At 43.9% G+C, this 25,357-nt stretch overlaps 1 protein-coding gene across 6 annotated transcripts in view; it reads right to left on the bottom strand.

Annotated features, from left to right (window-relative positions):
• Positions 1-25,357, bottom strand: part of Sipa1l1 (signal induced proliferation associated 1 like 1) — a 273,590-nt gene that overhangs the window by 94,581 nt on the left and 153,652 nt on the right. For all 6 annotated transcript variants that reach the window (XM_029484702.1, XM_029484700.1, XM_029484698.1 and 3 more), the window contains one exon: positions 12,661-14,459. In XM_029484702.1, the coding sequence (XP_029340562.1) occupies positions 12,661-14,158 (1,498 nt within the window). In that variant the 5' untranslated portion in view covers positions 14,159-14,459. The remainder of the gene's footprint in view (positions 1-12,660; positions 14,460-25,357) is intronic.

The following is a 25,357-nucleotide window of genomic DNA, read 5'->3' as shown; positions in this document are numbered from 1 at the left end:
ATGGAAACAGGAAAGCAAAGCAGCAACCTCAGCACCCGCCACCTTAATGTGCACAGATTTGCCTCAGCCAGCCTCGCCCTCCCTTTCCCTGAGTCCCTCCATCCTGGCCTGGGATCACTCTGCACCTCTAGCAACACATAGACGCCTGTTATCTTTAATGCTTCCTCTGCTTCCACAGTCCATCTCTATCCTCTTCTTCCCACTGGAAACTTCTGTTTAGAGCCCTGTAACTCTCTCCACTACCCGGCTGCCTCAGAGGGAGAACAAACAGTACCTTTCTTTTTTATTTTGTTCAAACTCGGGAACATCTAATCCAGATGGTCTTTTTTTTTTTTAAATAGAAAGAACATCCATACTCCTGAATAATATGAAATCACCTTGTTCTGACCGTCCTCTGACCACTCTGGTTGTTCTTGCTTGGTTTTATTTCTTATGCTTAGGTAATCCATCCATTCTGAGTTCTCCACTGCACAAGGAACTGCACAGTTCTCACTCTCACCCAGTGTCAGGTGAGACCAGGCATGCCCCTTGTGTCCAGCCATAGTCTCTCAACTGTCTGCTTGGGCTCCTCCTAACCCCCACCCTGTGCTCATTCTACCCATGTCTGCCGTATTTGCTGTCCCCCAAGTTCCCAGGGCAGTGAGATACACCTCCTAAAATGTAAACCAGACCCATATCCATAAAGCTTAAATGTACTCATGAGTTCTGAGGCCTTGGATATTTTCTGTCCATGGCTCCCTGACAGGTCTTTATGACCTGTCCTCACTAGCTGGGGTCATTCTTTGACCCAGACTTCTCACGTGTGAGGGCCAATTAAATTTCTTTGGTTGTCCAAACTCCCACAAAGCATACTTTGACTATGTCACCGTCTTATGTGGTCTCACCTGGAGTGCCCCTGAAGTGTCTTCTAACAGAGCAGTTGAAAACTGGAGTGCACTGGAGGAGTTCACATAGTAAAGTAAAACTTGGAAAGTATTAAGAATTCCCAACAGATCAGTGAAAACAACTCTTTCATACATCTCAAATACAAAGGTGTAGAAAAATTAGAAAATAAAAAGCATAAATTTAAAGTCATTTTAGTGTTAATTGGGAGATAAAAGTATTATTTTAAAAATAAACTAAACTCTATATAAAGTAAGCTATAATAAAACTAAAAAGTAAAAATTGAAAAACACATTTCTTTTTTGTACTACTTAAACCTGACATATATTTGTACATATCTCCTCCCCCCCCCACACACACACACCAGTTATTTCAGAGTTGAGCCCACGGTAACGAGATAAATTTTTGTCAGTTAACTTCACACACTTTTCCCTCAGACTCTATTATCTTCAAACACACCCCTCTCTGGCCTGATAAGGCTAGAGAGATCTCTTCATACAGACATAATTTTACAAAACAAGGAATTCTAGTTATTACTTCCATAGCAGCATCAGAGCCTGGAGAGGCTGTCTGGCTCCCCAGGTGATGATCACTCTATCTGCATCAGACTCTGCAAGTCCAGTGTACTGTACGGTCAGGTCAGGTGAGTGCAGCCCCTCTCTTTGTTTACAGATCTCTGGGGACAGAAGTAGACCTCTCCTGAGCATGACACACGTTCACACAGTATAAAATCCTAATGTGATGTACTGTCCCCAGGAGAGACAAGCTTAGTTTACCAGGCCACCATACACTGAGTTTTAGTTTTTAGATTTTGATCTCAAGACAAATGTGTCAGATTTTACACGGTCAGTCTAGTCATCTGGCCACATCTGCCTCTGTCCTTCCATCTCAGCATCCCTGCCTCTGCTCTAGAATGCATAAGTGAAAATAATTAAAATTTCTTCCCTTCTGTATCAGCCATCTTCCTCCATCTTGGCTAGAATAGGGAGCTTTTCCAGTCAGACTCACAGTGGGCTCTGCCTTTCTTCTGGGCTGGACAAATGGAAGGGAAAGGGAAGCCAGAGAAGACGTTGAGCCGAGAAAGAAGTTCAGATAAAGAACATGATGGGAGGAAGAGGGGGAGGATGACTGGAAATGCTGCTGGGAGATGGCTCCGTGGCACAGTGTCAGCACAGTGACTGCAGCAGCCCAGCACGTGGATCCTCAGACTACAGGGATGCAAGGCAACAAAGCAAAGCTCTCCACCAAGCACTCACATCAACCATGAGAGTAAGGTAATCTCTCTCCTTTATAGAGATTTCAGGACAGTCACGGCACTCAACTACAGCAGCAACTCAAGCATATCCACTAATGATATCAAAGCTCACTCTCTAACATTTTATAAACAAAAAATAGCTATACAAAATTTGGTGCCAGAGAGATGTGCTATTTACTTAAGTCACATGTTCTGCCTTACTCACTGATATGAAAATGTTTTCTATGCTGACAGGAGACATATTAGTGCCATCCCATAATGCTGATTCCTCCCAATTGTTATAGTGAGTATTCTAACATATGTATCTGTTTGTGTATATATGTGGTGTATGCTCACATTTGTGGAGGTATGCTCATATGTACGTGGTCATATGGGCTCATGTATGTGTATGCATGTGGAGGCTCAAGGTCAATCCTGGATCTCTTCTAAGATTGTTCAACATCTGCCATATTGAGGCAGGGTTTGTTGTACCAAGAGCTGGATGTTTGGCTTGTCTACCTAGTCACATGCTCTGCAGATTTGCTGGCTCCACCTCCTCTCTGGACTGGGATCACAGGTGGCCCGCCATGTCTACTGATGCTTTACATGGTCTCTGGGGAACCAAACTCAACAACAGACACAGCAGTTACAGCATCATGCCCAGAGCCCCTAACATTTTCTTATGGATTATGAAATCTAACAAAATTATACACAGAATACTCAGGAATTCAACTGATTCTGGGACATTCTATATAAAATGGATTTATTTAAGGTCAATAAATTCACAATTTTGAGTATTTGACATTAGTAAAGAGAAAAGTGAATGGTTGAGAGTTCCAGTAACTGTGTCAAATACAGTCACTACATTTTTTTATAAGCTACTGGACATACATGTGTCCAGGCTGCCCCTGGCACTTTAACTGTAAAGGAGAAAAGGAAGGTCGACCCTCAAGGCCTTCAAGCAGCTGTTTCTGGACTGCTCGTGCTGGTTTTTGTGTTTGTTATCTGGGTGTTAGTATTTCTTATGGACATTGTACTTTAGACTGAATACAATTAGGAACAGTTAAGATACACCTTAATTTTTACCCAATAATTTATAAAATTATAATTTGTGGCTTAAATATTTAAATATAACCATCAACTCAAAAGTTTTAAATAGGGAAAATAAACAGTAAAACCACAAGTTATGACAAACCAAATAAAATAGCTACCTTCTGCCTAACACAACTGCAATCAACTTCTGAGATTTAAAGAAAACAACAATACAATGAAACCCTTGGTAGAGGGATTCCTCACACTGGGACCAGAAGTGTGGATTGACAGCAAGCATTACAGGAACCAGCATGGCAACACATGTCAAAGCCACAAACACAGTAACTCTAATCTTAGAGTTCCCCAAACTGACTCCACGGAAAAACAGCTGAAACTCCCCCATTTCCTTAGAAAAGACAGTAAGTGACATGGTGGGGGTAGAGCGGCAAACACGGGCAGTGAGTGGTCCTACTAGGAGACAAGGGCTCAGGCCACTGTACAAGCCCGAATGGAAATCAGCTCACCCTTTCTCACACTCCACACTTGCTATCTCACGAAGCAGAGCGCCTGGTAGGTTCCTAGCCAGGCCACTGTCATTACAGCTTACCCTATCAACTCTAACTTCTAATATTTCCATTCGCCAGAGAATCTGAGTGAATCTCGGAAGGAGCCTGAGCAAAGCGTGGGTTTCCTGAAGCCGTTCACTCCTGTTCTATCTGTTCCTGTGTATTGCATTCTTTCAATGGTATCAGTGTTGGAGAAGACAAAGCAAGAAGAACTGACAACTGTAAACAACAGCAACAGAAATGAGGTGGGAAACAGCTGCTTTTAAAATAAAAATTAAGTTGGCAGGATAGGAGGTTTTTAAAAAGCCATCTGTTTAAAGAATCTTCTAGAGAAGCATGCCACATAGAATCCCTGTCTCATCCCCAAAGAGCTTATTCTAATTGTAAGGGTTGACCTTCCATGGAAACCCAGGACTGGGTACCTCAGTTAAAAGGGCAGGGAACCAATGGGGACATGTGTGCAGGGCTGGCCACATGCCAGGGTTCTGTCCCAAAGACTGCACTGAGGCTGTGATTTCTGTTGTGCAAGAGTGAGCACCACAGCTATAAAGCACTCAGCACTCGGAGGTTCCAAGTCATCTCGACAGGCATCTCTTGAAAATGGAGCAGTAGGCATGCTGGGCTACGCCATAATCCTGAGGACGTGGGGCTGGAGAATCACTAGTTGGGTTAGATAATGAAACCCTGACTGGAAAGAGAGAGAAAGGGGAGGAAGGGAGGGAGGGAGGGAGGTTGGCTTGAGAGGTAGGGGAAAAAAAAGCTGAATCAAGGTTTGCCACTTAAAACATTTTCAAGGAGTGGAGAGAAATCTTACAGGAAGGAGTGCTTGCTTGTCTAGCATTGTCGAGTCTTTGGGTTCAATCCCTAGAACTGCAAAACTCAATCCATCAATCAATCAAACAACCAAACAACCAAAAGCAAACAGCATTTGCTTAAGCACACCCCAACAGTCGCCTTACCTGCCAACAAGAAACACATTTTATTATTATGTTAACCTTAATAAACTCCATCAAAGTGATAACAGAAAAAATATAAAACTATCTAAATAAAGGGGAAATGAGTTACAGAATTATGAGGTTTTTATTGACAATGTCTAATAGTTATCTTTCAAAAACTATATTCCAGTACATGTTAAACAAAAAGTTGAAAGTAGCTAAGGCAATGCTAGAATTCAGCCTTAGCAACTCCATCCATACACCTATGTGAGTTCACAATAGTGAAAATCAGACACAGGGAGGGATTCCTGTTCGTACAGAGATCAATTGGTGGTTGGTTCATTCTCAAAACCACTATAACCACACAACTACTTGAGGTCTCATTTCCTGAAGAGAGAAGAAAAGGAACCCCAATCATTACTGGGTATCTGCAGAATAGTAGCACAAAGCCACATACACAGGGCCTCTCAGCCATCATACCCAATGCTACATAGAATACCCAAGTCCCTCATCTCAAAATACACATTGGTATCAAACATTCACTTATAAGACATTCTACAAGCAATCTAACTTGTGGTCCTGGTTGCTGAGGTGTGTTTTGATTGCTGTGGCAAAATATAACCCTATAGTGCCCCATAGAAACAAGGGTACCATGGTTACTGAGTGAGTTCTGAGAGGGCCTGAGCTTGGAAGATGGCAAGACTTGGAGGACAGTTAGGGCTCCTTTATGGACAGGACCAGATGGAAGGCTTACAGTGCTCAAGGGGACAGGGAAGCAAACACTGCTGTATGCATGGAGGAGGGAGGAGGGAGGAGGTGCTCCCAAGGTACAAGTCAGGCCTTCTCCTGCCTCCCCTGCTCACTGCCCTTTCACCCCACAGTGACAACTTTCCCAGTGCTAGCTCTGTCTGTGTTAGGGGAGGCCACGCTGGAGCAAGAGCCCCTCAGAGCTGCTCGGAAGAACTCAGGTCACACTTGCACTTGTGTTGAAAACAGAATCAGACAACCAGAAAACCCACAAAAAACAAAACAGAAGAAAAGTAGAATACGCAACTCCAGAGACACAGATAACTTGAAGAAAGCTCAGGAAAAAAAAAATCTAAAAATAATACCACTAAAGTGGGGAGAAGAGCAAACACAAGACAGCAATGAGGGAACACTGTCAGGAGAAATACAGGAAAACAAAAATACAACTGCCCAAAAAAACAAACTCAGTGAAAGGGCTGTGTAAGTAGAACTGCCACACTACTCCAAGCTCAGAACACAGAACTGAGTAACAGGTCACCATTCAAATATCTCCACAGAGAAAGCTGGGCACAGTGGCCTGGGCCTGTAACTCCTTCTGTGGGGACCAAGACAGGAGAGTCACTGGGACTTGCTGGCCAGCCAATCCAGCCAATGGTGAGTACCAGGTTTAGTAAGAAGCCTTGTCATGAAGAAATACAGCAAAGGTAATGGAGCAGGATGCCTAAGTCTTCCTCTGACCTCTGCCTAAGCATCCACAGCTACATCATTGCACATGTGCACACACCACACATTCACCACACAGCTTTAACAAAATAAAAATTTAAAATGCAAATCCAAGCATTCGACTATCAACTCAAATGAAATTCCAGAAAGAAGAGTCAAAGGGATTAAAGATTATAAGTTTTAATCATAAATATCAACATTTAAAGGTTTCTCATTTATCATAACAACAATAACTAGATTCTATAGCTAGCAAGAGGACAGGAGTCTACCCTGCTTGCTACCCTCCCATGCCACAGAGACGCCACCTGGTGGAGCCATGACCCTCACTAAGCCTGTCAGTGTTGAGGGAGTCCCTCAGAACCACATGGAAAGAACTCACAGAATAGGTCTGAAAGACTATCTGAACTAAGTACGTACACAAATGAACACGTGCTTACTTCTATATTTAAAACCAGTACAGAAGTGTTAGCAGTAGTCCTGGGACTAGAAAATACACTTTAGTGTCTGTATTGCCATACTATTTCCTGTAACAAGCTAACCTATTTATGCTTGGGGAAGGGGGAGGTGTTTTTGTTTTTGAAGCAGGGTCTCTTTATGTAGCCCTGGCTGTCATGAAACTCATTGTGTAAACAGGCCAGCCTGGAATTAGAGCTTGCCACCACCTCTAAATGCTGAATTAAAGGTGTGCACCTCCACACCCAGCTCCATTTATGGTTTCGTCTGAATCTTTTGGTTTCAAGTTGGCTTTTCTCCTGGCTAGAATGAGGGCTCGGCACGCCTCTATATGCAGCAGCCACTGATACACAACACTGAGTGCCCTGTAGGAAGAACTTGCAGTTGCTTCAGTTGCCTGAGTCTCTGGCCCTGGGGTCTGTCTGTGGAAGTCAGGCAGCGAGTCACACATACTCTGCCAGCCCTTGGCTAGTAAGGACCCGATCATGGAAGATGGCGGGGCAGGAAATAACATGGCCAGGCACTTGTTGCCTTGGTGGGGACTTATCTGTTGTTCATCTTTCTCCATTACACCAGACAAAATGTTTGTTAACATGACCCTGTCTGAGGTTCTCCTTGTCTAACTTTGTCTCCTCTCCCCTGTCCTCTAATGCTGCAAGGTTGCTCCGCACACTCTGCTTCCTTTCCATCTATACCCCACAGGTGCCTATCAGACAACCTGGCTAGTTAAATGAAAGACGGTCCCTGGCAAAGACTGGCTTCTGAACAGGGACAACTACATATGGCTCAACAGACTTAAAAAGTCTACAGCTAGAATTCCAGCAAGAGACAAGGAGGACCTGCAGCTATGCATGGATTGATAATGGGCATAAAGAACTGTAGCTACAATCTGATGGCCTTCCAAAATGATGGAAGATTGAGAAGAATGAAGTCAGAGGATCTTGTAACAATCAACTTGTAACAGTGGTAGTATTTACATAAGGAGAGCAATACCAAAAAACCTTAAGTCACAACTTCTGCAGCGTGTCAGAAAGGATGACTCAAAGCCATCCCTGTGCAGTCAGAAAACAGATGCTGAGACTTGTGGAAAGACCTGAGAAAGCCTGAAAACAGAGGTGACTAAATAATAGGAATCAACTGAATAGAAACAACTGAATATAACTTCTGGAAAGACCTTTTTGGGGCTCCAGATAACTGGGCTATGAAAAGCCACACTAATAAGGCAGACTAGAAAAACAAGTTGAATGAAGAAGCAAATGTGTGTTATACTGAAGGTTGACTAGCTGAATATTAAATTTAGCTATAGGTCTTGAGATAGTAAGTTACATATATTAAACAAAATATGCACACAAATATACCTGCCATCAAAAGGTGGGCATCTGATAAACAGTCAGAAAATAACTTTATTGCCTCAAATTCTAAAATAAATCTCTTATATGGAACTTTCTACCTAGGAAATGGACTATGCTTTTACCTCATAGTCAATTGCCAAACTGTTTTTATATGAGTGGTTCTAAAGGATGGCTCTGAATAAGGTCCATGTGAGACTCTTGATGCCCATCTTGATCTAAAAGCATATGGAAGAGAGTGTGTGCCCTTTCAGCACCTCATAACCTCTCATCTGTGATGGCTTGGGCACCTCAAGAGTCCAAATGCTCTGTGGGCACAAAAGAGGTGATAGATAACAAAGAGGCTGGGGAATCATTGCCAAGGAAGGAACTGATTCTTGCTTCCAAAGACGCAACATTAACACTGTATTTATTATGCAGGTGGCTTGGTATCCTTGCTCAGATATAAAGATGGCAGACAACGGGGTACAGAACACCTGTCTGTACTGCCAGCTACTTAGAAGGCTGAAACAAGATTCATTTGGGCCCAAGAGTTCCAGGCTAGCCTGCCAGCACAGGGAAGGACTGACCACCTAGTGTAAAAAGTCAACAAAACACTTACCAAAGTCAACCTCTCAACAAATTTACACTCGGTATTTCTGTGAGGGACCACACATTCCCACACCTGCTTTCAAACAAGATGGCCAATTGGCATAACCCTAATAAAAAGGTCTTACTTACATCACATATGGAAGGTGAGTTAATTGTCACATGTAAGAGCACAGCATGCTTGGGAGCAGTCTTGTTGACTGTACCTGAAGATGAAACAATGGGTCTCGAAAATTAAACACAGACCAAGCACCCAGGAAGAACCCCGTAACACACAGGCATCCCATAGTACTGTTCTCCACAGCATACGCAGACTTGGGAACACATGCGGCTGGGTTTGCTCCTCGGGCTCTCCTTTCTTTCTGATCCAAGGCCCAGCCACCTCTGCAAGGTCTAAGCTCTCCAGGCTGCTTGCTTCTGCCTAAACAGAGACAAGTCTCAGACTTTAAATGCTCAACTAGGGACTAAACCATACGTGGGATTCTCAATCTATGAAACTAGGACACATGGCCCCTGCCTTCCTTCACTCACCATCAAGTCTCCTCACTGTGTGTTGTTAGAAAAAGAAGGAGGAACAGTAAGACCACTGGCTTAGAGTTATCAGATTCACTAGATATTAGTTTCTCATCAGTTGGCTTACAGTGGCAGTTCGTGTTGGACAATGAGCAACGGGGAACACACTGTAGGGCCACATGACATGGGGAACAGCTGGGAAAGAGTCCTTCCTGACAAGCCATGCTGACTACAGGCAACCATGGAGTTAGTTTCTCCAGGTTAATATTTGCCATCTATAAATCTCCTTGTCCTTTAATTGTGGTGACCAAAGAAAGAATGAACACAAAACTTCAAACATTTTCAAAGGAAAAAAGAACGTATAGTATTATCATTTGTACATGCCCACAATGACAGGTTCATGGCAGTTTCCTAAAAGCATCAAGTGAGGAGAGCCCATAAAGCATAAAGCAGAAACACAGTAAGTATCAACTACATCACCAGTGCCACTTCATGCTGGGGAAAAAGCCCAACAAGAGCAGACAGAGGAAGCAGTAGAAGAAAGAACATGGATGTTGCTTATCTAAGGTGAAGGGATGATTCCTCTCTTTGCCCAGCATTTAACCAGCAAAACCCAGCTTTTCTGTTGGAATCAAGTGGTCTCTAAAGTTTATATCTACAGGATAATAATGTTCATAAAAATAATGTAATATCAAAGTGATTACAACTTAATCAGCTGAACATGATTAAATATTACACATAATATTGATTGAAGGCTGTGCTTCAGTAAAGGTGATAATAATAATATTTATCATATAAGAGATTTATTATTATTATTATTACTATGGAGACAGGCACAGTGGAGTCAGGGGCACATTAAACAGCTGAGAGGAATGAGGACTCAAAGGGGCTGAGGTAACAACACACAGCCTTGGTGCTAGGCCAAACTCGTCTTCACTGCGCTATACTCTTTCCACAGAGATTGAGAGAAAGAGGTAAAGGCAGGTACAGAACTCACTGAGCTAAAGCCACATGTAAAAATTACAAAACAGAATTGTTTTTTAATTATATTTTATACCATCACATTAATTTTACATGTACAGCCATGCTTTGAGGGATTTAATTTCTGCTTCATGTTATTATTAGGTCATTTGTAGGACATTATTCATATGTAACAAACGACTAGAACTTTTCAAGGTGTGCCGCCCAAATGGTGTCCTAAGAGCAGGCACGCTCCATGACTTTTCCTGAACTGACCTCGTGGATTGACCACTTGTCAGTGTTCCCAACACCAGGCTGACAGGAGCCACTGGGACGAGCTGGGCATCACTTTGCTATCTATGCTTTCTGCTCCCACCAGCTGGACTTCATGCTGGACTTCATGCTGAACCAGAATTCACTGCATCTCCAGGAGCCTCGGAAGCCAACTGACTTATTCCACTATGAAGCTGACTAAATGAGCAGAAAAACTGACAGCTTTAGAAAGACCGGAAGAAGAAGACACTAAGAAGAAAGCTGTGGGTTTGATGTGACAGCTAGGAAATCAGACAAAATCACCAACCAGACTCACTCAGTGCCAGGGATGTCCCTAGTGTACGCCAGGGACACCAGGCAGCACTGGAAGCAGAGCCACTGACAGGAAAGACCTTGGACCCACAGCAGCAATGTCTACTCATGTTTTCAATACCTCAGATAGGCATACTTTTAACAATTCCCTGCTTTAACCAGTATTTCCAACTAGGCAGTAGCATGTACACAGGCTGTAACCTACCAACAGCTGTACTGGGAGCTTCTGAACTTATGAATCAGTAACTCAGTTTATGTTGGAGTCCAGGTATTCAACTTTTCATTCCATACCTTTGAAAGCTAAAAATACCTAAAAGGAGGTTCTCCTTTCCAATCCTCTTGCATAGCAGGCATGAGGGAACAGTGATAGAGAACAAAGGAGCGTCACCACAGCCTATTCACCACAGCCTAGAACTTTCCTTTGGAAAATATGGCTAGTAACATATCACCTCCCTCGTGGGCACTAAGAGTTAGAAACAACAAACTATCATTTCAAAGGCTTAGCATAGTGCCTGGTCCATGGATGCTGGAAACTGCTCAAAACGAATATTATTACATTGCACAGTGAGAAAAAAATCCTAGTGCATAAATAAGATAACGTCTGTTCCCTTGTATGCTAGACTCAAAGTTGGTGGCAATGACAGGTGGAACAAGATGGCTTCTCAGAGACGTGTGAACCCCTCAGGAAAGCTTGGAAGAGTTCTGAGGCAATACAGAGCAAGAATTCTCAGTCAGAGGCAATTTATCCCCAAAGAAACACCTGGCAGTATCAGATATATTTTAGTGTGTGTTCACTGGTGTGAAGGGCCAAGGAGAAAACTCAGTGGCCTCTAGGATGTGGAAGGCACGGATTCTAATCTTACAGGGCATGGAGTGTCCATCTTTACAAAGAACCATCAGTCCCTAAATGCAAAGTTGGTGAGTTTGAGGAATCCTCTGCTCTCACATGCAAGAGAAAGACCATTTATAAAATCTGACCTCTAGAAAAATCACTTTAAAAATGAAACTGGGATTTCCAGTCTACTGATTCTAGAAGCCATGCTGTAGACACGAGAATAAGAGGGAACCAGCGAACCTATCCCTCAATAATCTTAAAAACATTAAGATTCTAGAGTGAGTAATCTCATAAAGCCAGCAGGAGAATAAATCTAAGTAGCGTCTCAAGCGCTGCAAGAGTAGTGTAGTGTAAGCGCAACCTCACTGGAGAAGATGCAAAGCCAAGAAGCTTCCCAGCACAGAGCACGTCGCCTGGCTGCAGAGACTGCTGGTCTACCCCAGGAACTACAGTGTACAGTGATCACCATGCTGCTAGTTGGGTGCCTACAGGACAGATGCAGTCCTCAATTTTAATGCTGTTCAAAAAACACTAGAAAATTGATAAGGTGTTTGATAATTGCTTCTCTTTAAAGTACAAAATAAGATGATACAATCTTAGACTGGCGCGCCTCACTTTAGCCTACCATCTCCAAGAAAGGCTAGAAAAGAGGTCACAATACATTAAATGTTCAAGGCATTTCTCCACTTTAGTGCCTTTTCTACTCAAACTGAAGGCCTACACTCAAGCCTTGCCTGAGACTCACTGTTCTGAGATTTTCATCAAATAAGGCAATGTGTTTTTACCAGAGGTCCTGTGAGAGGGACAGAAATATATTATAACTTTAATAAAAAGACTCAGAAGGCAAAAAAAAAAAAAGTGCTAAAAAGTAGAGGACAGCACTGAAATTGTGTTGTAATTTTAAAAAGCTTTATCTATCAGATTTCAACTTTACATAGTTGCCCCTAAAGATGACATAGCAAGTCAACAAAACAGAGTTTAATTTTACTCACTAAATCAAATAGATTTTAACTTAAAAAAGAAACACAAATATTTAATTTTAAGAGATTTCAATACCTAAAAGGGGAAAAGAACATCCAAAATACAAAGAAATGAATCACAACAAAGCCTACAGAAACACTCTATTATCATCATGAAAGACAGAGATTCACAGTCCTCTCAGGTCACTGCTAAACCACTCAGTATACTACACAGTCGTTTTTTTCCCATGAGTAGAGCAAAATAAAAAATAAAAAATTAAAACTAAGCATCCACTCACCCTTCTGGTAGAAGAACTTCCTGTAATAGTATGCGCCAAGATCCACGTGTTCCACCGTGTACCTTTTCACTCTGTCCAGATGCAGCATCAAGCTTTCCTTGGGCACTTCGAGAACTGCCACGCCCGCGTTGGTGCAGTGAGAGCTGAGGGCAGACTCAAAGGATGTGCTCTCACACCCACTAAATGAGCCAGAATTCGACTTGGACAGGCTGATCTTCCTCTCACCTTCTCCCCCAATCTCATTCCGAAAATACGGACAGCTCATGACGAGTTCATTGCTCTTGTCATCTCCCTGGTCCATGCCAAGGCTTCCTTTGGAGTTGAGGTCCTCTGTGCTGCCCATGGGAGAGCTGAAGCTGGCTGAGTGAGACAGAGGTCCGGAGACCAAGGATGCCACCGCAGCCGCCGAAGCGCCTGTTGTGGTGTTTCTCCTCTTAATCACATTATGTCTGTTCATAATGGCTTCATTCAAGTCAAACAATATGCTCTGGACATCATAGTGGGCAAAGCACTTTGGACATGTCCAGGGCCTCACAGAATCTTCTGATCTGTTGTCTTCAAGGTCTGATGATTTCCCGAGTTCTTCACCTTTGGCATTGCGCAATTTACGAAAAATGGACGAGTCTCCAGTCTCAGACTTAGAGCGTCGCTTGAGTGGTTTTTCCCTTTCCTTGAAAAGCCTGAGGTTCTCTCTCTGTGAGATGGGTCCATCGATCACATCCAAGGAGAAACCAGAACCCTTGCCCCCACCAGTGATGAGGAAGTCACTGAGTTTGGTTGGAGTTGGACCTCGGTCAGATCTGTCATCTTTATAGCCCTTTAACAAATCGAAGAAGCTGTCTCCGGATGTTCCCTGCTTGTCGATTGAAGATGTGCTGCCATATTCCCTGTGCAGTGATGGCCCCGACTTGTAGGTTGGGGAGATACATTCATCAAAGCTATCCACATCAAGCTCACTTATGGTGATATCACTGTTGCTGCGCTGCCGAATTCTGCGAAGGGCTTTCCTGGGGGAACTGGGGTAGGCTTCAGGCATGAGGAATCTGGAGTCCATGCTCTCCGCTGGCCCTGTCTTGTTCTTCAGGGTGTTCTGTATGCTCTTCAGCATGGCTGAGTCATTGGAATTGAGGCTAACAGAACTCCCCTGACTCACAGGACTGCCTTTGGAGGACAGGCTCTCAAGGCAACTTGAGGTTTCTATTTCCTGGCTTGAACGGCTGGATTCTTTTACATTTTCCTTTCTCGGAGGCCAATCTGCTATTCTTGCCCTAACCCCCATCTTGGGGACCCCGGGTGTTGAGGTGATATGGTGAGGACCTTCACTTCGAGGGGGCCCCACTGCAGCCATGACTGATGATCCTAGGCTGCCATTCTGAGAGCGGAAGCGACGCATGTAGAAGTCATCGGTGTGAACTTTGGGGGCTCCATCTGTGCTGACAACAGAGGCTCTGTCAGCAGTGACAGGCCTTTCCGTCTGTGACCGCTTCAAACTGGTCATGATGTAAAAAGCGATCACTTAAATCCCTGCAGAAAGGATCACCATGTTTGCATTTTAAATATGCACTTCTGCTTTAGAGAATGGCTTCCAGAAAATACAGCAGTAGTGTTGAGATCTTAAGCCTTTTCATTTAAAAGGTTAAATGATGCCTTGTTTTCAGAGGACTGAGAACCCAGATCTTCCAAACATTGTAATCCACCACAGTTCCTGTGCCTCACTCTAACAGCAGGCTTCCTTCAGGAAAGACTGAAAAGAACTTGCATCACTGGGGCTCTGTGGTCACCAGAATCCCATGCTTCCCCTAAAGAGAGGAGGACAACATGAAATTAGCACTTGACAAGTATACCTAAAAATAAATATGCACCAGTCAAAATCCGGCACATGAAAAGGAGACTCAATACTGAATTGTGGCACACGGATCTAAAATCCACATTTTTAATAAAGCAGATATAAAAGGAAAAACAAAAAAGTAAATAGAACCCATCAGTTAACATTGAAAGAGGCGCTATGACTACTTCTGTTTAGCTGAATTGTTTCCTAAGCTGGGAGGGAAGTACAGACTTCGGCACCCGGACCTCTAAGAATGGAGACATCATGCCACTGTGCTGACCACAAGTTTGACCAACCTAATCAGATAATTAGAGCAATGCAGGGGGGCAGTCTGAGAACACTAAAAACTGAACAAGACTTTATTGATTATGCTACAACACTCACTTTTTAAAACGTTTCATTTTTCAAATTGATACTTATTTCCCTACAAAAGCTTGTCATAGTCGGCAAGAGCAAATACACAGAGCACACAGAAAGCGAGCGCTCTTTCCTGGAGCCAGAGTACCTGAGGTCTTACTTACCCACACAGAGAACACTGCAGAGGAAGCCCGGCACTCACAGCCACCTTTTCCCAAGCTCGCCTGACTTTCATCTACTCTCAGAGCTGGAAGTCTTTCACTAATTCACAAAATGCCTGCAGTTCCTTAAGCAGAGCAGCCTCCTCCACCCGATCAGTGCTAATTTATGAAGACGACCACAACGACGACAACAACAGAAACAAAATACTGCTCAGGGCAGCTGGCTCCATATCCTCCACCAGATTACAGAGAACGGTTACCATCCTTCCCAGGTGACGGACAGGAAGACGAACTTCCTCCCAAGCTCATCAGGCAGGAGGCAGCAGGCACAGAGCCTGAGCACAGAATCCTGCATGGGTGCGCACATCCTGAGGAGAGAGGCAGAGGATCCTTTTCCAGCATTCCACGAATTACACAAGAGGTAGCCTTTACATTCTTGCCAGATACATGTTTGGAAAGATGCTGCTGAAGCAGCACGGAGCTGACAGGGCGGCATTGTCTACAAATCACTCTCTGACACCGAGGAGGACCGCACACTGCATGCTGCACTCAATGGTAACAAGCACTTACTTCCACGATAATTAAGCATCTCGCTAGTCGGCTTCCTGCCTCCAAGGCAGCCGGCTTTCATTTCTCCAGCAGCACGCAGAATCAGTTTAGGAAACTCGTTGCTATTTAAAGCTGGAACATTTAGGGGTGTTTCAAAAATGCTCCCTGCCTGCAGGATGCAAGGCTCTTGCAGAGTAGGTCTGGTCAGCTGGGCAGATAAACGCCCATCGTTTTCCCTCACACTCCTCTGCCCCATGTTCTGTGAAAAGGACAATGGGTTTGCACTGCTATCTAATTAAATCTGGCTTTAAGCTTTCTAGATACTTCTACAGTCAGAGTGTTATGATTTCCTTTACATTCCAGAACTTCACATGCTGCTCTTCCAACTGCAAGTCTTTAAACACAACACAGAGCTAACTGTTGCTCACAGCAGCAGCCGGGCAGAGCCAGCACGGGCGGCCACACTGGTTAAAGAAGCAGCGCTTATAAAATGGAAGGGCAACCTAATCCACTGGACCGATGTGAGCACCTGCCCTGCTTAAATAACAGCAAAGAGGAGAACTCAATAAAGTAGCTTTCAAGGAAATAATATACTAGCATAAAGAATTCTTATACTAGAAAAAAAGTAATTCCTAAAAGTCAAAGATGTTTTCAATAGTCTCACAGACCTACAGAAACCCAAATAAACCATCTTCATCCCATTTCTACAACGTTCATCCTCGAAATCACCAGTCCTACGTGACCAAAGCTCACTCTTAGCACATCTCAATTCCTCTTAGAAAATGATTTAGCGCAGCCGACCCCTCCCCAACCCTTTGCTTTTGAGGCAGGGTCTTACTCTGTAGTCTTGGCTACCCTTCAACTCCAGGCCCTTCGCCTCAGCTTTCCCCAGGTGCTTAGATTATAGGCAATCACCACCAAACTCTGCTTGCAAACCTTTTTAAAGACAGGTGAGGTTATATTCATTATAGGAGTAAACTAAAAGCTAGACCTGAGACACAGTAAACAGAACCAACCTGCAAATGTCCTATTTCCATCATCAATAGTTTCTTTTCTATATCATTTTGCTTTCTTACTTTTTTAAAGATTACTTGTGCAAATGAATGTTTTTCCTTTGTGTATGCATATATACGCATACATACACACACACACACACACACACACACACTGCATGAGTCCCAGGATGCATTAGATTCCTTGTAAGTAGAGTCACAGAGAGCTGAGAGCTTCCACACGGGTGCTGAGAACCAATCCCAGGTCCTCTGTAAGAGTGAGTGTTCTAACCACTTAACTATCTCTCCAGCTCCCCTTGTTATGGTTTAATATACTCTTAATATGAAAATTTCTTAGCAATTTAGTCTTATTATGATAATTCTTTTTATTTCAAAATACAGATGAGCACACGGGGAGAAAGAACATGGTTTGACAGCCCAAAGCTAAAGATGTGAACGGAGTTACTGGCAATATTCTCTTCAGCTGTAATGGTCCGACCCCACCCCTTCCTCACTCTTCCTTGCTCCCTCCCACCTTCTTTCTTTCTTTCTTTCTTTCTTTCTTTCTTTCTTTCTTTCTTTCTTTCTTTCCAACATCAACTCCCTTTGAGATGCAATATAAGTTTTGGCCACTGATGAGCAATATAGAAATAAAGATGCTTATTAAGCTACCAGCTAAAACTCAGGCTGTCTCTCCACGCAGATCAATAACACTGCACCTGTTCCTCACGAGTGGGTCTCGATAGCAAACATGCTGACAATCATTAACAACAGAAGCAAACCTAACCAGACCTGTCCAGACATGGTCGGATATGGTCAGCCCAACGAGGTAGATGGGATATGGCAGCAGAGCACTGCAGCTGCGCATGTGGAAAGAGCGGGCATCAGAAAAACCTTTCCTGCTCCTGTTTACTCTCACAGCTCACCATACCGTGTACTTCCACAGGATCCACTTAGTCAGACTCCTAATCCCATCAGTTAGCCCAGAGCTCAGCTCTCCCAGGGGAAAGTCCTCATCACCTAAGCTCTACACAATTACCTCCCTCTGCTGACAACCACCTCTTCCAGAGGAGCCTGCCTATGTGACTGACTTTGCTAACACATGCCATGCTTGCTAGATGCTTGAATGGGTGCTGGGGATCTGAACTCGGGAGTCCTCACATGTGTACAGCACGCACCTTACCCCTTGAGACACCTCCCCAGTTGTCTATTCAGTTCCATTTAAAGCTAGTGAACTTGCCAGACAGTGGTGGTACACACCTTTAATCCTAACACTTGAGAGGCACAGGCAGGTGGTTCTCTGAGTTCAAGACCAGCCTGGTCTACAGAGTGAGTTCCAGGACAGCCAGGGCTACACAGAGAAACCCCATCTCAAAACGAAACAAAACAAAACAACAACAAAAAACCCAAGCAAACAAACAAAAAAAAAAAACAACAACAAAAACAAACCTAGTGAACCTGATTCAGTTTCACACTGTTCCTTGCAAGGCGTGATGAACAGCGAGTGTTTCAGGGTGAGGCCAAAGGCACGGGCGCAGCAGAATACAGACATTACTGTGGGAAGCAGGCCCTGTGACGGCTCAGCTCTGTGGGTAGGCAGTATGCACGGAGACAGGTACGCTAGCAATACTACACTAGACAGGCTATTCGGCTGACCTGGAATTAACTACCTACCTCTCAGCTATGAGCTCTAAATTTCTGGCCATGACACTTGCTATCATCCTTCTTTGTAATTTTTACAATTAATTACTACCAAGCAGAGAAATAAATGAACAGTGAAGGACAGTATAGATCTCAAGGAACTACATAAACAGAGCAGCACTACAACTTCCCCTGTGCCCAGGCAGGGGTCCCCCAGGAGAATGTACAGTGGGCGGGGTGGGTACCAGAGGCTGCAGCATCCCAGGGTGTACTTTACAGCTCTCCAGTGCTACAGCCAAATAGGGATGGTTGAAGACGACCCAGTGATCTCCCAGGACAACCTAGGAAGAGTGAGAAAGGTGGTGTGGGGCAGCCCGAGATCCCAGGGTAGGTGCTCAGCAGGAAATTCTTGTCATGGTTTCTTCAACTGTGCTCAGATCTAGTTATTTATCCACAGAAGAGTTCTAGAAGCAAGTAAGGCAGGGATACTATGATCTCTCTCAGGACATCATCATCCATAAACCTTGTTGAAACTTAGAGATTTATAGATCAAAAGTCACTACTGACTCTATCTAAACCAACAGATTTTCCTTCCTTGCTTTTTTCTTTTTTTGTAACAGGATCTTATATAGCCCAGCTTGTTTTAAAAATTACTCTTGGCTGAGGCTGGACTTGAACTCATGATTTTCCTTCCTCTGCCTCCCACGTGTGGTGGTTACAGGTATTACATCACCACATTTGGTTCTAAGAAGCTTCTTAATCTGATCAGACTCATCAACACACCGAAGCCTAAAGTAACCCAGTGTCTGTCTGTCTGTCTGTCTGCCTGCCTGCCTGCCTCTCGCTTGAGAGCGCGTGCACACACGCGCACACACACACATACAGAGCAAGCTTACCAGAGGATTTATGTCTATCTTTGGATTCTAACTCGAGGCTTTAGTTTTTTATCTTCTAAAATGAGCAAGTGTTACCATCTACAATCAGAACAAAACTTATTAGAAAAACATAAATTTGTTGCTAAAAACACAGAACGTGATCTGGGAATGTAGGGCAATGAACAGACCTTCAAATAATAATGATAAAACACAGCCCTGTGTTAATCCTCCATCTTCAAATCAGTGAACAAGTCAAAACTGAACAGATCAAGTGCTTCCATGAGATGTCCTTGTGCGAAATCTTCCAATTACAATGAACTGGAAGAGGGTTAAGAGAGCCCGGCCACTTTAGAAAAGAGATGTTTACAGTATCCGAATAAAGGCTACATGGAGACGACTAGCTTAGCTAATCTTTTCCTCACTGACAAATGTTTTCTTTAGATTTCATTTTGACGTTGAGTCCCTTCACAACCAGTGTCTCCACTTCGACCCCTCCCAAGACTTTAGTGACCCCAGAAATCAGACAAAGCTGGCAAACAAACACAGGTGGCCCCTTCCTTGGGTTGAATCTGTCCTTGTCACCACTCTCCTTCTCTAGAGCTTTCAGCTAAATGATGTCACTGTGGCCTCGAAGAGCAGCTTTCTGGAGAGCAGCACTGAAGAGCACCAGGCACTGGCAGTGCAGGTAGGAGCCAAGGAGACTAGCAGCATAGTCAAAGGTGCTGGTGTGACCTGGCGGAAATGCTTTCCCTCCCAGCACCCACTGATTAATGAATGCTAATAAGAACTCTCAGAGGAATCAGCCTCAGGAGGAAAGCTGCTACAGGCTGCCAGCTTGTTAGCTAGGACCCACCCTCCTGCACAGAAAGGCACATTCCAGCCTCAGATCCCTGCAGCTATCTAGATGAGGGAAGAGAAAAGTGATGTGTAGAAACCAGACAGCTCAAGAAAGGAGCCTCAAAATGGCTTTGTTAAGAGCATGATCGGTTTTTTTTTTTTTTGAACATTATATGTTCTGAAGACAATTTAACAAAGTGCACTTGAAAAAGTACACCACAGTTAGCTTGAAGAGTCAAGGGGCAGCAAGAAGAACAGTCTGTTCTAAGCACGACTCAAAACCAAATCAGCGTGCCTCAAGAATTAACAGCAGCAGCTCCTACAGTGCACTCGGGATTCTAGAACATCACCTAAGGACGACTCTAAAAGAAAAGCCTCCATCCGGATAGACACATGGAATCCCTCCCTCCCTGTTAGTAGCACTTCCTCAAACAGACTGCAGACAGTCCGATCTATTCATCACTGCATCTGGATGCCCACACACAAGCTGTGACTAAAGGCTCTATATGGAGGGACTCTGTCATATGTCTCAGTCCTCATAAGCAGCCAGTGAGTTGAGGATCTCAGACTCCACAAACAGAGAAACAGTTCAGAAGGGAAACATCACACCCAGCAACACAAGGTAAGCGGGCTGTGTGCAACACAGGTGCTTTCTATGAAGTGGGCACACACTCAACACGTCTGTGCTGGCAGTTAAAGAATGAATAATTAGCTAATACAGAAGAAAAAGGCCTCCCTGTACAGTCCATGTCACTTCTTAAGTCTACCCCAGGCCCTGGGTCTACTAGAAATGCATCCAGGAGGAAAATAATAAACAGTGGCAGCGGCTTCTAAACATGCACTGGTGAGCCTTCAGGGTCAATCTGGGACCCTTCAGAGCATCTCAACAGCTACCAGGTCCATCTCGGCCTAAAGTCGGCCTGAAAGGCAGGGCTAAGCAGAGGCTCCCTCCACATGGCTTCCTTCACTAGGCTGCAGGAAATGGGTAAGGTGCCACGTCACTAAGAACTACCAGATGACTGGGCTTGAGTTACTAAGGCAACGGTCCAAACACAGAACTGTCAGTTTCCGTGAAGACGACCTTGGTGAGAACTAGATTCCCCACATGAGGAAGCTCAGGGCCAGAAAGCAGAAACCCATAAAGGTTAAATAGCCAGGCAGAGCCCGCCTATGAACAGACCTCATGCCTCACTGCTTATTGGAGCTGCCCTTCCAGAACATACTTTTCTAATAACACTGGAGCCGTGTCAAGAGATACCTCTGCATTTCTCAAAGACACCCTGCAGTGTAGAAGGGATGGGGGCTCTGTTGCCTCTATAGTCTAATCCCCAAGCCCTGCTCCTTGCAGTAGGCTCCTCCACTCTGGAATCCCATAATTAACTCTACATGTTTGGGCATTTCCTCCCTGGTGACCTGTATTCTTGAAAACTAAGGGCTAGAAATAGAGGCCAGAGGATCCCAGGTGAAATTCGGAGAGGGCTGGAGTAGTGTGGGCAGTTATTAGGTTGATACAACAAGAGAGCACAGTTCCAGCCCTGAGTTCAGGCGTCACGCACGACCATAGAGCTCACAGGGGCTTCAGTTTCAGCTCTCCGCTTCACAAATGTCATGTGAGTAGGAAAGGAAGGCTGACACCCGCTCATCTCCCCCTGGCCCTCTCGCCATCAAAGAACATGAAAACAGACACAAGTGAATCAATCCTTTAAAAAAGCTGTAAATGGCCTACTTAAAACTGGCTGACACTGTCCCAGGGAAACGCCTACTAATGCAGAGCAAGTTCAGCGATCCAAACTCTGGGAAAGTCCACTGGGACAGTGTCATGGGTCAGTGACAGCGGAGGGCTTAATCCAGCACAGAAATGAGAGGCAAGTTCAAATCAATGACTGGCAAATAATTGTGACCTTTTATCCTCAATTATAAAAGTCACATCTTTGTTGTCCTGACTTTTCAAGTTTGTTTGTTTGTTTGAAATCAACCAATTATATGTTTCTTTTTTTTTTTTTTTTAAAGAAAAGTTAAGACAGAGTCTCATGCATTCCAAGCTGGCCTTGACCTGGCCATGGAGCTGAGGATAACCTTGAATTTCAGATTCTCCATCCTTCACCTCCCCAGAGCTAGAATTGCAGTTACGTGTCAGCACACCTGGTTTTACTAAGTTCTGAAAAGCAAACCCGGAGCTGTGCGCATGCCCCCGGCACCAGCCGGTTATGTACCTTCTTTAAGACACCCCAGCCCTAACCTCACCGCAGCCACTCAGGACTGTCTGTGTATTTTCCACAGTGTGAGTGAGACGGGTGCACATGTAAGACACCAAGTGGCAAGAACAGAAAAGAGCCAAATGCAGCGGCCTGCTCACTGCTGACAGGACCTGTGCACTTAGAGCTCCAGCAAAGCAGACAACCAGCAAGGAGGGCCGCTGTCTGAAGAGGCAGAGAAGCCACCACCAGCTCCCAATCTGGAACTTGGTCCAACAACTTCCCATGTCACTGATCAACTTTTATATAGAGCCTGGCTCTGTAAACAAGAAGGAGCCTTATATACTACTTATTCTGGCCACCTGGCCCCCCAAAATAAGACAGAAATTAATGAAATGCCTTGTTTTTTGCTTTTTAAACGAATTATATGCATATACAAAGATATGCATTATGTAAAATCTTGAGTTTTTATCTGTTCCTTCAAACTTAAAATTCTTGATTTCTTTATTTCAGCTTTAATTTATAATTAGGGGGCGAAAAACCAATGAAGTAAAACGTAAACAATCACCAATCAAGTATTTAGAATAAAACCTGCTAACACAGTCCTTAAGTTCTCGCTCACCTCCTTTTGATTTCCGTGGCAAAAAGATAGTGACTGCCCATTTGGAATGTCAAGTCTGCTCCTGAAGTAGGGATAGAGCACGGCTTAGTCAGGATGTGCTCAGCACACACAGGAGTGGTTCAAATCTCATGACCACTCCTGCCCTCCAAATAAGGAGTAAGCGTGTTGGCAGTAAAGCTGGAAATCTGATCGCTTGCCTGCTCACAGGTTCTGGTTCAGAAGTGCCTATGAGCACAACATTTCCATTCTCTTAATGGGCACAACAGCCTTAGGGACAAACCAGAATTGCCCAAATGCAAGACCAATATCCACAGCTAAAGCCAGTCTCTCCATGGTCCCACCATCCCTGAACTTTGAACTTGGAGGGAGTGGGGGATGTTGCACTCGGCTTAAGCACCTTATCCCTTGCTTATCTCACACCTATGCACACAGCACTCGGACATATACTCCTTCAGAAAGCTACTTTTTTTACAGTCCTTGTGAGGGACCATAAGAACTTAGGATTATTTTTTATGGAAAAAAAAAAACCTCACAAAAATCAAGATCATTACATTAGAAACCAAAGTTTCTACTTGAGAGAGACCCTGATCTCACTGTGTGTTATCATCACCTTTAATGTCACAGCCTTTAACATAAGGGCTACTGAAAAGCTGTTTTGTTGTTGTTGTTTGTGGAAGTTTTCTTGAAAAACAGCAGTTAAAACAAGTTTAAAAGAGATTGTGCTGAAGTAAGAAAATTTCTTTAACAGAACACAAAGTCAAGGCCTGTCTATTTTTACTGAGACTATGGCTATAATAAGCAAAGACAGGGAAATCAACACAACATCATTTAACACCTATTAGGAAAACGTCTAGGAAAGCCAGTGCTCAGTTAATGATGGTACAATTAAAGCAGACAGGCATTCTCACACTGCTGGGGCAAAGGAGATGAGTGAAGAGGCGAGAAGAGAGAAGAGTGGCTAGGTCTGCTCAAGCTGGGAGCCCCGGAAGCTTATGGCTGTCTAAAACAAAAGTAGTTTCCAAAGCCAGCTCCTGGACATTGTTCCTACCTTGGCAGGTCCTGGGAGTTTGATCTGCTGATCTTGTCCTTGATCTTGTCCCCAATGCTTCCTGTGTCTCCATCAGTCATCCAGGACCCACCCCAACAGTTTCAGGTTTTCTAGTCCAAGGCCCAGCATTGTGCAAGCACCTCCATGCAGTACTGTGCCTTAGTTTTCAGATGCTAAGTCTGCAGCAGATGCTTAGAACGGGAAGTGCACCTTAGCACTGCAACAGGTAAGGAACCAATCTCAGATCTTAGAAAGGCTACCTACCTACCACTGCCACGCTTACTTGGTGTTTAATTTTCTGTCTTGTGAAGCTTTCTATAGACATACACTGAAGGCCTAGGACCATGGGCAAATGAGGAGGAAAGTAAATCAATGTTTCAATCTTCTCCACGTTAGAGCAAACACACTAACCCCAGACTCAGTTTCCCATGGCATTTCAAATTCCTAAGTGACAGGCTCCCAATGCATTTCTTTGTGATCATCTTCCTAAGTGACAGGCTCCCAATGCGTTTCCTGCTGATCATCTTAGTTATTACCCATTTGAAGTTGAGGAAGTGAGAAATTAACACACCTCCATTATTCATCTCCCCATCTACCTACATTCTGTGTATGTTGTTTAGTTTATATCCCCATATATTTGTTTATATATCTACTTCATAGCTATTTATCAGGACTTATATTTTTATAACTATGTTTGCTCCCTTGTTTATAGGTTATAGGTTTATAGGTTTTCCCAGACTTAATAACTGTTTCTTTCTTTTCCTTCCTTCCTTTTTTCCTGTAGAGGTTTGCAGTCCGGCCAGGTGGGCTTCAGGTGCTTGATGGGTGGGTCTGTAGCTGCAGGAAGCACCCAGAGCCCTGCCCTTGGACTCTCCCAGGCACCCTTCACTCTTCCTGCCTCCCGCTGTTAGAGTGGGAGCTACATCACATGGCAGAGGGTAGGGGTCCAGCATCACTTTGTTCATTCAATTGTTTGCTTTGTTTTTCATTGACTTAATGTCTACTTTTTTCTATCCATTTGCTTAGTTTCTTTCTAAAGTGAATAAAGCAACACAAAACTAACAACAACAACAAAAACCCTTACTATTGTTTTCTACCTGTTCAATCAGAAAGGTGGACTCGGATCCCTGTTCTGGAATTCTGAGGTTCGGGTGGCCGCTACAAGAGTTATCCTTTTTACAGCCCTTGTTTCAGACATCCTTTGGGCAAATATGTCCTAGGTGTGTGAACTTTCATTTTATATCTTGAAAGTTAACTTCCTTTCCTTCCCAATCTTTCTTCTCTTTCCTAGAAATGTTTTAAGTGTACGATACCTGGCACCCAGGACAGTCTCCAATCTCTCTTCCCTGGCCTTCCACTCTGTGTGTGTGTGTGTGTGTGTGTGTGTGTGTGTGTGTGTGTGTGTGTTATTTTAAATTTGGTGGACATTTTTCAATTTCATTTTCCATCTAAAATAATATTTTGTAATGATTTTGGGCTCATTTTGAATATTTCTATGTTCTATTTCTTCTAATTAAATGATTATTCTTGGTTTTAGTACTTCTGTCACCCTTCAGATAAACCCACTTTCAGGGCTTATCACCATAAGCATC

The sequence above is a fragment of the Mus caroli genome, chromosome 12 (assembly GCF_900094665.2).
Source record: "Mus caroli chromosome 12, CAROLI_EIJ_v1.1, whole genome shotgun sequence".
Lineage (NCBI taxonomy): Eukaryota > Metazoa > Chordata > Mammalia > Rodentia > Muridae > Mus > Mus caroli.
This window is presented reverse-complemented; position numbering and strand designations above follow the sequence as displayed.